At 29.3% G+C, this 14,161-nt stretch overlaps 2 protein-coding genes across 2 annotated transcripts; both read left to right on the forward strand.

Annotated features, from left to right (window-relative positions):
- Positions 1-340: 340 nt before the first annotated feature.
- On the forward strand, positions 341-2,077 carry LOC107932252 (zinc finger CCCH domain-containing protein 49). Its single transcript, XM_016864221.2, has one exon. The coding sequence runs from the start codon at positions 659-661 to the stop codon at positions 1,781-1,783; it is 1,125 nt and encodes a 374-aa protein (XP_016719710.2). The 5' UTR covers positions 341-658; the 3' UTR covers positions 1,784-2,077.
- An 8,440-nt stretch (positions 2,078-10,517) lies between these two features.
- Positions 10,518-12,369, forward strand: LOC107932224 (transcription factor RAX3). The gene is made up of 3 exons (XM_016864184.2): positions 10,518-10,730; positions 10,820-10,949; positions 11,553-12,369. Exons 1-3 carry the CDS (start codon positions 10,595-10,597, stop codon positions 12,049-12,051), a joined length of 765 nt encoding a protein of 254 aa, XP_016719673.2. The 5' UTR covers positions 10,518-10,594; the 3' UTR covers positions 12,052-12,369.
- Positions 12,370-14,161: the final 1,792 nt, after the last annotated feature.

The following is a 14,161-nucleotide window of genomic DNA, read 5'->3' on the forward strand; positions in this document are numbered from 1 at the left end:
TTTATATATTTTTTATAGTTATTGGTAAAAGTATCATAGAGACATTTATACTAAGAATCGGATTATATTTTGCCTTCTCTACTAAAAATATGAACAAATCAGTTCCTATACGTTACATTAAAAAGAAAATTGGTATTTTTGTTAAAAATCACATATATTTCAACGATTAAAAACTGGTTTATGTATGTTGAAATGAGGTACAAATGACATTTCATATGTAACTGTCTGATTACTCTGTTGCCACACCCGTTTTTAATGGTAGAAGTAAATAAAATTTTTAAAAGAAAAAATTAATTTATTCAAAGAGACAAAATGTAATTTAATTTCTGGTATAGGGCTTTTCACATATATTTTTCATTGGCAGCATTAAAATGAATCCAACACGTGGCGGTCAAACGAGTGAACATTCATGTCGGCTTAAATAACAAAGCAGTAACTCCAACATTACCCGCACCTATATCATTTTTTACCGCAGTTGAAAGTGGACACATTTTTTAAAAAATAATTTATAGTAGCTCCTAGATTTTTAACCAACCACGGTTAATATAAAACTAACCACAGTTAAACAACCTTACTTTCCACTCCCAGCTTCTGCTTATAAGCATCCAAAACTTGCCGGTATTTCCCTATACAAATCTTACAAGCCAAAAAAGAAAAAATGATGCTTGGAGAAACTCATCGTCCAAATCCAACCGTCCACGTACCACCTTGGCCTGATCTTGACGATGATCAGACGGATGTAGTTTACTCTCCTATCCATTACAATGCAACCGACAACAACTTGAGCAGTAACGGCAACCCGTTTTACCTCCATGAAGCGTTATCAGCTTTACAACGTTATTTGCCATCGAACGGCCCGGATGTTGAGTTGGATTCCGAGTTTCCGGGTTTGGATAGTCCGGATTCACCGGTCGATGCTTATTCCTGTGACCATTTCAGGATGTACGAGTTCAAAATCCGGAGGTGTGCTCGTGGGCGGTCTCATGACTGGACCGAGTGTCCGTACGCCCATCCCGGTGAAAAAGCTCGTCGGAGGGATCCGAGGAAGTATCATTATTCGGGTACTGCATGCCCGGATTTTCGTAAAGGGAACTGCCGGAAAGGAGATTCATGTGAGTTCGCTCATGGGGTTTTTGAGTGTTGGCTTCACCCGGCTCGTTACCGGACTCAACCGTGTAAAGATGGGTCGGGTTGTCGTCGTCGGGTTTGTTTCTTTGCTCATACTCCTGACCAGCTCCGTCTCGTAAGCTCTACTGATACTTACGACGGTTCACCGTGTGGTAAAACGCTGACGTTTTGGTCTTCACCTGGTTCTAGCTCACCTCCGGTTAGTCCCCGTGCCGAGTCTTGCTCTTCCCCTCCGGTCTCGCCGATGGCTCAGTCGCTAAGCCGTTCTCTCGGTTCGGCTTCCATTAACGAGATGGTGACCTCTTTAAGGAACTTACAGCTAGGAAAAGGCAAGTCCTGGAAGACCCAAGTTGGCTGTTGCTCCCCTTCGTCACCTTCCAGTTTCGGATCCCCCAGAGCAGCAATGATCCGACCCGGTTTCTGCAGCTTACCCAGTACTCCGACCCGAAACTTAACCCGTCCAGGTATCAGCTACCCGGATTCATGGGATAAAGCGTGTGAAGAAGAACCGGTAATGGAACGGGTCGAATCGGGACGTGATTTACGTGCAAAGATGTTCGAGAAACTGAGTAAAGAAAATTCATTGGAGCGGGTGAACCCGGATCAATCTTCCGGAGGTCCGGATTTGAATTGGGTTTCGGACTTGGTAAACTAAAAGTGAAACTAAAATCTTTTTTTTTTTAAATTAACTTTTAATCTATTTTGAGGTTTCTTCATTGTGAATATAGCCTCTAAAAAAGGTTTAAAAAGAAGAAGAAGCTTAAGCTCTTTTTTTTTTTTGTATAGGGTAAGCAAGCAATGGGGATTATTGTAATGGTTGATATTGTGCTTTTTATTAAGTATTTTTAATTATGATTATCCAAGTTGCTAATCTTTTTTATTTGTACTAAAAAAATAGTGTAATTAAATATTGTAAAATTTTAGAGCTTATGTATGCTCTTTTATGGTCCTTGCAAGTTAATGCAATCTATAGTCTGCCAAATTTTAGTGTTAGTGATGTAATCTCCATAGACTTTGGTATTGAGTGCGATAGAAGAAACCCTGTTTTATAGTTGATTCTTGATTCTTTCATGCATCTCTTTTGGGTGAGGACAAAATCTTCACAATTTCATCATCAGGATTTATGTTAGGTTGGTTTTATAAATTGGGTGAAAGAATTTTAATGTTCAAGTAGGGTTCCATTTTTAAGCAAATTCGATTAGATTTTTCTTATTTTTTAACCACTTAAAAATTTTATCCAAAGTCAACACTCAATTTCTTAGCAAAGGATTTTTCCAAGTACAGTTCAAAGAACTTAATCCAAAGTCAACATACTCAAAATCCTTAATGAATTTTTTTTAAGAAAATTTGCAGTTTTATTATTATTTATTTATTTTGCAGTTCATAGTCAAGTGTGGACCATAGTGAGAATTATCAAGTATAGAATGAAATAATATTAGTCTATGAAAGAAGCAAAGCAAAGCAAGGAAAGATTTTTACTATTTTATGTTTTATGGGTAGTTTTACTTTTGATTATTTAATTTTAAAAAATTATAAATTGATTATTAAATTATTTAAATGTTTTTATTTAAATTATCAAGTTATTAAAATTATTGTTGTATAGTATTTTATGTTTGCACTCTCTACGTCCATTGAAAGTTTTCATTATTCTTCTCGTTTATAGTTAAACTTTTTTTTCATGAAACATCTTTTTAACATCACGGATCTGTAAATTACAATCCAAATAAATTTATTTTCCAATCTCCAACATAGGCTGTCAGATCAACTTGGATCTAAAAGTATGTTCTTTCACTTACCGATGAGTATTGATCCACCATATTGATCGTCCAATCACCACTTGGAGCTCGCTAAGTAGACTTTTGAAAAATAAAAATCTAATAGCGCAATGACACAAATAAAAATTTTTGAATAATTTAATAACTATTTTATAATTTTTGAAATATAAATATATTAGTGACATCAAATATAATTTGCCCATTTTAATTTATATTTCCCATTTTTCCTTTAAACACTTGTAACACGCAACCGTGGGGTCGTTTGATGATTTTGGACGTGCAAAAAAACTAGACCAAATCATGTTTCTAGTCTTTTGATGTGGTTTTGGAATAATTATGAAAAATTGAACTTTGATTTTAACCTTTCATCATTTCGGTTCGGATCAATTTAAAATTTATTATTTGAATTATTATGAATTTAGATAATTTTAAATTATACATTTAAATTATTTTAAATTTAGATTGAATGAATAATCTAATCGAATTTAAATTTAAATCAAAATTTTGATATTAAAGAAATTAAGTGTACTAAAAATTGTTTAATATAATAATAATAATAGTAGAGGGTGAGGTGGGGTTAGATGGGGTCTCTTTTTATGACCCCAAATAAATGCCCAACCTTTACTCTTAGGTTTCACTATTTAATGGCTTTGTTTTTATTCCACCAGTCGAATCTTATACTTTTTCCTTTTCCATATAAAATTTAACATTAACCCACTTTTACAATATGTCTTGCCATAAAGGAAATTTAGTCAAATTACATTAATTGAAAGTTAAAAAAATTATATTTTCTAAAAACACCATAATATATATATATACTTGCATGAACAAAACCCGAAAAATATTTTAGATAATTTTATAAGATTAAAGTGTAATTTTATAATTATATTAACTTATAATTTTATAAAAGTTAAAAAGATTTTTTAATTTTTAAGGTTAAGGTTAAGGTTACTGACAAACTCATTTTTGTCCTTGAAACTCGAATCCTCCATCTTAACTAAAAAATTAAGGCTTAACACGATAAATTAAATATTTGAGATAAATTTTACTAGTCACTCTGCGTTAACCAACAAGTAAAAACTATTGACACAATAAATTATATATTAAATATAAATATTTGGGACAAAATTAAGTAGTCAATAATATGACTCACCATATAAATGTTTTTATGACAAAAATAACATATAAATTTGTGTAAGAACATTAACTTGTAGGTTAAGCAAAGCATTTTAGATTTGAAACATTAATTTAGTTATTTTGTCAAATTGTTCATCTTAATAAATTGTTTTTTTGAATTATTAATCATCAAACAAAGTTATATCATATAAATTATTCATGATATCATACTAAAAAATTATTAATTTTGAATCCCTGAACTAAAAAAAGAAAGGAATTTAAGAAAGAAGACACAATCATCTAAAAATAGTAAGGGTTAGTGAAGAATCGAATATTATTTAGGGATTCACAGAGAGAAGGAATATTGTAACTTGAATTTTTAGATTCAAATATTTAGCGATAAAAGTATTATGGATTGTATTTTACTTTATTTATTTAAGAAATGACAAGCTGATCTCTATATGTTAGATTAAATAATAAATTAGTATAAGTAGGATAATAATATATTTCAGCGCACCCAAACTCATGATTTCTTACATTCACAACAATACCCAAATTAATTTAACCAAGACTTAATCAACAAATATTTAAACCCGAACCCAAATGACGTAGCTATTATTATTGATGGTTAGTGGTAGGTCTGGTTCGCAGCCCCAATTTAAATACTGATGGTGATAAATAATGATGTCCCTTCAACCGACGACCTGCTTTTATAGTGAATGCTAATATATATAACACATGTAATGCTTTGTCTATATTCTTGATTATTATTTTATAATAAGATCAAAACCCTACCCTACATCTAATGTTTGGACTCATTAAATTTATCACTTTCCAACAAGACCCACTTTGACGTTTGCCCATTGTCATATTTGGCAATTAAAAAAGGAAAAGGAAAACCTTAAAATAACTTGTATAAATATTATAAAATATATTGATCTCTTTAGGTATATGAATGGATTACTATAATATAAAAGAGGCAAGTACAAAGTTTATGGTTTAATTCCCAATTATGTCAAGCATTTTTTTGACAAATAAGATAATGTAATGTTTAAATATAGTCCAAAACGAAAAGAAAAAAGTTGAATTATACGAAGGGAAAAAATTGAAACATTTCTTGGACATGTGATGATGATGACTTTTGCTGCTTTCTTGCATAAAAGTCTTCAAACATGATTTTAAAATGTCAATGCAAAATCTTAATCATGGTCATGACCCATTATCAATATTCCATCCAAATAATTCAGGGATTGGATTAAATGTCTTAATTTATTTTTTATATTATTAAAAAATTAAATAAAGCTAAGTCCTAATAAAATTAATATTTACGATTAAAAAATAATTTTTTTTTCATTTGCAGTTCTAATTCAAAAAAAAAATCATTTTGCAAAAACAGTAAAAAAATTTCAAAATTTTAATATTGTTAATGGTAAATGATATTTTTCAAATATTAAAATTATTAAAATTTAAACTTATTTAATCTTTTTAATAAAAAAATTAATTTAATCCGGTCCCTATAACAAAAAGTGGTGTTCAATTATATGTATGGATATATAATCTATACAACTATATATAAAAGAAAGGCCACTTGTCCATTTTCTTCCTTTTCTGGACATGAGAACATTACGGGTAAATTTTAATTTCAATCTCTATACTTTTTAGACTATAAGAATGGATAAATTTTAATTTGATACCTCAACTTTTATTATGTCATTAGTTGGTCTAAATACTTTATTCTAATTAAAATGATTATGTGAATTCTTAAGAATCGTTAGCACCGTTAAAATTATTTATTAAATTAAAACTCGTTACAATTTTTTTTGTTATGTGGATACCAAATTTATTTTTATTTTTTCAAAATGCTAGACCCAGCACAAAAGAGTTTTAACAATGGTAACAGATGGACCTAGATTTTTAAATTTGAAATGTAGAGAGACTAAATTTCTAAAAATGAAAGTATGGAGATTAAATTCCAAATATACAGAACTTATAACAGATCGTAATCTTTAAATTTTTACACTATAATTTAGTCAAAAAATAAACAATTAACCTAAGCCGAAACGTGAGTGGAGATCATACTACTTAAGTGAAGGAATTAAAGAATTGGAATATAATCTATTGATTATGATGTAAATCATTAAAATCATTTAAAAGATACATGTTCACATGGAAGGTGACAAGGTTGTGGATGCTTTGGCTAAACATACCCTTAGATGGGAGCTAGGTTTTTACAAATTATTGCAACCAACGGATCATGTTTCGGAGTTGATTCATGATGATTTAAAGGGATTGACTATGACAAAATGAGTTGTTTGTCATAATTTCTACTACCTTTATTTATAAAAAAAGATAATAATTTAAAAGATACTTTAAAAAATGAAATTTTGAAAAGATAATGTTTTGGGTGATAATGGTTTGGCTTGATTCCGATCCGTATTATGATTTTTAAAATTGAAGTGAAGAGAAAATATTTTGTATATTTTTAGTAGAGGTTTTATACCCTACAAGCAGATTAGGGTGTTGATAAGTGTCTTAGAAGGGTATAACAAAATATTTAAAAAAAAAGACATGACAAAATTTAAGGTTATTTGCTGTAATTAAAAAATTATGTTGTCAATGTATCAAATACTAACCCTAAATTGATCTAAAATATTCAAATCAACCCAAATTCTATCAATTAGAATCAAATTAGTTCATCGGCTTCCAATTTTTTAATAAATTAAATTTTATATCGTATTCTAAAGTTATTTTCATCTTAAAAATAAGATATTTTTATATTATTAAAATTTATAAATTAAATATAAAAAAGTATCATTTCTTTCGGATAATTGCAACCTTTTTAACTTGTACATTGATGAGTAAATTTTGTTTAGATTTAATTCAAGTATTGTCATGAATGAGTCTTTGTCCTAGTTTAAATTATATAGAGAGCGACAGACACAAAAAAATCAATCTTCATGAATTATAAAATTAATGGGGAAACCCGAGGAGAAGTGAGAAAATTTGGATTTAACTCCGTTCACAATATAAAGGAGAAGTAAAAATGGAACTAAACCCAACACTAGGGTTAGACTTTGAGTTTGGATTTTGTGAAATAATAAAATGGGAATAGGGTTTTGATGTAGTGTGATCACCCGGCAAATCTAGGTTACCGTCAAACAAAGCAAGTGATATTAAAATCTGGGAGTTGGTTGTCACTTTCATGTGCAATTTTTATTTATTTTGGTCCACACACATAAAATAAATAAATAAATAAAACCAAACTTATCCGATGGTTTAGGGTAGACTGTTAGGTTTTATTCAAACAGATTTGGCTTTTTTTAATTTAATCTTAAAACAGTTCATTTATAGAAAAATGAAAATTAAATCAAAAGGCTAATGGTGATGTTGAAAACCTTTGATAGAAACAGCTACACATTATCTTTTGGACTTTTTTTCTTCTTTTTTTGAAGTAGGTAATTATGATATTATATAATCCATAGAGAAAGGAGCTACGATGAGGCATGGTTTTAAATTTGGGATAATTTAGAAGTTAGTCCATATAATTTTTTATGTTCACGACTTTTATTTTTTTATTTTTTAGATTTTAAAATTTAGGTCCAATCATTAAATATTCGTGAAATTATTTTTTTAAATTCAAGTTCATTATAATGTTGTTTTTCTAATTACATGGCTACCCAGTCAATACTTTTTATTTCAAAAATGTTAGACCAACAAATTTAACGAGATTTTTTTAAACAGTGTTAACAAATAGACATTAATTTTGAAATCAGGAAATAAAATCACAAGGATGAAATTCCAAATTTGAAAAAAAGTACAGGGACTAATGGAATATTTTAACCATATATATGTATAGATAATATTTCAATGATTTGACCATATTATTTACATTCTATTTATGTAAACAATCATGTCAAATATTGAGTAAATTAAAAATTATCTTACCTTTACTTTTTTGTTTTATGTAAAAAGAAATGGATGATATGTAAAATTATACTGATGTATTTAATGGTCGGATTGTTAAAATATTAATTATACAAAAAAAAAAGTATGGAGGTTTGTAAAATGATGTGGATCCATCACCCTTCAACACATATACGTATGATAAACTATAATAGAGGCCACTCGACTATTAATACATTCGGGTTTGTATCGTCCCAAAGTTTAAATTTATGAAATGTTCTTTTTTGACTCTGTCAACAAACCATGGAAAGTATTTGGTACACTGTCAGTGAAAATTTTAGACTTCACGAGTAAGGTTAAGGGGTTGACAAGTATCCTATTCGGGTATAGTAAAATATTAAAAAATAGATATTTAAAAAGAGAGAGACACGTGTCAGTTTGTTAAAAATAGATATTAAAATTCTTTAAAATTATCATTAAAAAATATATATATATCAAAATCCTAAAATATCCCAATCCCATTATTTATTGGCAGCCCAGTTAAGAAGGGGCCACTTGAAATAACACTTGTATTTTCTATTGGACCACTTTTTGGCATTAGTTTATTCAAGGTATCCATGAGTGAAGACCATGGACCATTGATTTGGGCCCAACAATAATGTGGTTCTAGTATTAAATTTATATTTTGCTGTTTTTTTTTTCTTTTTCAATTTTGATTATATTAATTAATAAACTTAGCATATTAATGAAACATTATCATTATAACAGGTGTAAAGCATAATTTGACACTTCTTCCATTTCTTTTGTTCTTTTTATTATTTATTTCATAACACATATAAAATTATTAAATTAAAACAATTTTAAAAAATTAAAAAATATAGGTAGACCTAAGATGCACTTGTATCAAACATTTACAAATGTGACGGGCTTGGAATACATTTTAGGCCTATGTTTCAAGCTGGGTTTAGCTTAGACTAGCATAAAGTGTGTCGACATCACGCTTAAGCCTGACCCAACCCGTTAACAGCTCTATTTGCAATTGTCTCTTATAATAACCATTTAGTCATCATTCTTTCTCAAAGTAGAATTAAATTAATACAAACCACAAACTAATTAAAAATCGAAATAATCTCATATGGTGGGTTGGAAACCAACATATAACAATTGTGCATGATAAACTCGACAGAAAATTAAAATATGCCATAAATTTTTATACTTTTTAAATTTTAAAAATTATTCTCTAATTCTTTTAGCGATTTAGTCCCTCTATATTTCAAATTTCAAAATTCAGGTTTAATTATTAACACTATTATTATTTTTTAAAAATTCAAGTTAATTACAACGTCATTTTTTAATTACATAACTATCAAATGATTTTTTTTTAAATTTCAAAAATGTCATCAATAAATTTAACCAAAAAAATAACAACATTAACAATAAAATTTAAATTTTAAAAAATAAAAAAGTAATTTTCTAAAAATAAAATATAAAGACTAAATTTCAAAAAATACATAGAGTTAATTACATATTTTAACCTAATATTACGGTCCATTGGCTTAATTTTGTTTTTGTTTTTCTATAAACAGAAATGGTAAACTGTTTGGGCAAAAATGATATGTAAAAAATGGTCAAATATGAAAGGGAGAAGTAGAAACCGCGTGAAAACTTAATCAAAGCTAAAAGTACTTCACATTTGTTTCAGTCATCTTCACTGTGCTTATGTAAGAAAATAATTTGCCAATTTTGACCCAATTCCAAATTTTCACTTCATTAATTTAAATTGAAAATCTAATTTTATCTTAAAAAATTTAGGATTCGAATAAAAATGATTAAACATAAAATAACTCGTGTATGAAATAACTTGAATTTAAAAAATTTTATAGGTAAAACCCGAATAGCCTTGTTTAGGGAATGTCACTGTTACTCTGAGAGATATCTTTTTGGAGTGTTGTTAGGGAAGTCGAGGAGCCCCTCAATAATGGAAGTATTTTGCCCAAGGTGTTTATGCTCAGTTATAGTTTTGGGTTTTGTCTCCCGATTTCGACTAGAGCCAACAAGTTCACGGCGCTTGGGGGAACGCCTTGCCACGTACCAACGAAATGTTTAGCATTGGGTAATTATCAAGCTGAGCTTAAGCTATCGATTGAGCCCAATTTGAGCTTAATAATACTTGAATTGAACGGCTTTCAAGTCTTATTGAACTTTTTATATTTCTATATTATTAAATTATATTATTACCCTTAATATACATAATTAACCCTAAACGTAATTATCAAGCCAAATTCAAGAAGCTCGATTATATCTTGAGCCAAATTCTAGCTTAAAAATAACTATTTAACTAAGCTCAAGTCAAGTATCAAGCTCAAACTCGGGAGTATTAAGACTTGGCTCAGCTCGGCTCAATTATACATTTAACTAGGTGGTTGACTTTCACTTGTCACCCTAAACAAGTAAATAATTTCTAGGAAAGACCGGGCCCCCAAAATTGAAGAAAATTATGCAATTGGTCCCTTTTCTTTTGTTTAATTGTCGAAAAAAGTCAACTTTCACAATGGTTTTTTATATCCAGAGTCCATGTCTTAAAAACCCACAGCTAGCAAAGACATTTCGTTTAACACCCCCCCTCTCATAATTTTATCATTTTGCTTTTGCTTTGAGTTTCTTGTTTATCAATGGTAAGAGCTCCTTGTTGTGATAAATCCAACGTTAGAAAAGGACCATGGTCCCCCGATGAAGATAACACCCTCGTAAACTACATTCACAAACATGGCACTGGGGGCAATTGGATTACTCTTCCTCGTAAAGCAGGTTTCTTACCATACATACATGCATACATACACACATACATACATGCATGCATGCTTGCATACATAATGATGATGACGATGATGTTACAGGCCTTAAGCGATGTGGGAAGAGTTGTCGTCTACGTTGGCTTAATTATCTAAGACCAGACATCAAGCATGGAGGGTTTTCCGAGGAAGAAGATAACATCATTTGCTCCCTTTATAGTACCCTAGGAAGCAGGTATGTTAATTCAAAATCCCTAAATTGTTTAGTTTGCTCGAATTTTGGAGATGATATTATTGAGAGGTAGTGATCAAGTTCAAATATGAAGATTATGGTGAATAAGTTTAGGTTAAAAATTGCTACGAGTCACTATACTTTGCAAAAGTTATGAATTTAGTTTCTATACCTTAATTTGATCAATTATAGTCCTTTTACCTTTTGGATTGGTCAATTTTAGTCCTGACCAAAACAATAAAAGTTAAATTCAATTACTAGTCATGTACTATGTGTAGAGTTGTAGATTTAGTTCATATTTTCTAATTGGATCATTTTAAATCTTTATACTTTTCACAATATGAAATTTTAGTCTTGACACAAAATGGCATTTGTTAATCCATTAATTGGTTTTTTAGTGAGTGATATATTGAAAAAAAAGAAGCTGGCATGGCATTACATATGATAATATCTTTGCTGCATTAGATTTTGGAAATAACAGAACCTAGCTTAATTTAATGAATTTAATATTTATAGTTTGATGAGGACTAAATCGACAAAATTTATAAAGTATAGGGTCTAATAGCAGAATTTAACCATAATTTTATGTATTGTTGGTTGGTTTAGGTGGTCTGTTATAGCTGCTCAACTGCCTGGAAGAACAGACAATGATATAAAGAACCATTGGAACACCAAGTTGAAGAAAAAACTATTGGCCGCAAAGATCAAAGGCGGCAACAATGAAATAACAACAACCATCTCAGCAGCACCATTTTGTAAAGCTGTAGGTTCCGATGGAAGCAGCCGTACTACATCGTCTTCTTACATGACAGACATGAAAACATACCAGAAAAAGTACTATGAGTATCCAGCACTGGTTTTGGACCAAACTGATCAGTTTTCAATGCCATATCTTCCCTTTGAGAACAATTATGGAGCCGCTTGGTGTAGCAATGGAGTTAGTAATGAAGGTCAAGGGATGATGGTGGATCATTTTGTTGATTTTGAGGTTGACCCACAACATGTTTTGAGTGGTTCAAGCTTTCAAGAGGAAAATATCAATGGAGTTGGTGATGATCCATGGTTTGGGATCCTTTCTGCTATACATTACAACATCTTTGACTAACAAACAGACTGTTGTACCCTAATGTAGTCCATGATATATATATATAAACATTGTCAAAGGAAGCAAAATATGTTTTTTTAAAAGAGGGGAAACTATTAAATGTTTGATAAAGTGGAGAGACAAATAATAGTTGTTATAATTAGATGTTTAATAGGGTATGAAAATGGGAGTTCAATGTAACTGATGATTTTAAAAGTAAACTAGTAGGAATGGATTATGAAATCGGCAGATCAATGTGAATGAATAGTGACGTGGGTTGTACTTTCTCTCTCTCTCTCTATATTAGTAAATAAAAAATAAAAATATATATTTTTTAAAGTTGAGTAGTGGTATCATTATTATTGTTACAATAAGAAGGACTTGGGTTGGAGCGTACTTAAGCGCGTTTTTTCATTTGATTTAAGGGTTTAGAGGTTATGAATCGATATAAGCATTATATAAAAATATTATGTATTTTTAAGGCTACTTTTCTTTTTTAAAGTTTATATATATATTAGAATATGTTATTTGTTTCATAGCTTTAATTTGAGCCGTGGATCGTATTCCAAAGACAGAAATCCACACATTAATAGCATGTTTGATTCTAGCATTGAATAGATTGGCGGATACGAGTATTTGTCCATTTGTAATGGAAATCACATTAGTAGGAATATACGTCGAGACGTCTCCCGACTTGGGTCTCAACTATTGGTAAAACAGTCATACTTCCTTCACCTAACAGAAAACTTAATTTAGCGGCTTTTTCTAAAAGATGTGAATGCAAATAAAAAACATCTCCTAGATAAGCTTCATGACTCGACGGTCTTCATAATGAAAGAGATGTTTGGTGATAAGCCCGTGTTTACTTGGAAAAATCATCATAAATGATTAATGTGCGTGGTTTATACAAATATGTTTATAAAATAATAATATAACAAATAAATGAGGATTTATATTATGATTTATATGTTTAAAATGGTGAAGTTAATATATTAAATACTATGATGTTTTAAGTTCAAATTATATTATGCGTGAATTTTTTTAGATTTTACATAAAATATAAAATAATAAAAATACTCTCATGATAATTATTTATTATTTTATAAAAAGGAAAATTATAGTTTTACAATTGAATTGAGATTTCATGGATAGATGACGTCAATTCAATCAACTCTTAAATAATAAAATAAATATGTTTAAATAAAACAACTTAAAAAGAACATCTCCACATAAAATTACCTATTTAAAAACAACTCTCTTGAAAGAAAAACATGCCAATACTTTCTTCTAAGAAAAAAATAATAAGAGAATATATTGAAACTACGAAATACACAAAAATTAAACTAAAAATTGTAAAATTATAGAAAATATGTATGCCTTTTACCCTTTTAAAAAAGTAAATTTTATGACCCAGATTTAGTTTAATTGACATAGGTATTATTGCCAATGCAGGAGGATATGGGTTCGAGTACGCTGAAGTACATTATCCTCCTATTTATGAGTTGAGAGATAACTATGGATAATTCTAGGCATGATATACAAAAACAAAAACAAAAACATCAAAATCTATAATAAAATTGTTTAAAAAGAAATTCTTTCAAAAAAAATCTACCCAAATTGTTTTTAAGCACAATCAATAATTATATATACATATATAATTCTAGAAATTGTGGTGAAATGTTGAGAAGCAATCATTCAAATTTGTGAGTATTAGCTTCTGACTGGTCAGCTATCACCAGAGTTGCATTGGTTGAGCGAATTCAAAGTTCAACAAAACGCTCCCAACGATCAAAACGTTTCGAAGGATGTAAATGTTTGGAACGTAAATCAACCCATCCTCCCTTTATAAATACTTTGATTTTTATTTGTTTATTAAGTTAACTTAATGGATATATAAACAAGATTTTGAAGCTTGCTTATTAAACTATCCGAATACAAGTATAGCTTGTCCAGTTCGTTTATATTTATAAACAAATTCGTTTATGTTCGTTTATTGTTTCATTAGTATGTATTAATAAAATTATTTTGATTTGTATGTTTTATTTATTTATAATATAATGATTAATATTTGCATTTGATTATTTTAAATTTAAAAAATATAATATATGCTATTTATTTATTATTCATGAAC

The sequence above is a fragment of the Gossypium hirsutum genome, chromosome D07 (assembly GCF_007990345.1).
Source record: "Gossypium hirsutum isolate 1008001.06 chromosome D07, Gossypium_hirsutum_v2.1, whole genome shotgun sequence".
Lineage (NCBI taxonomy): Eukaryota > Viridiplantae > Streptophyta > Magnoliopsida > Malvales > Malvaceae > Gossypium > Gossypium hirsutum.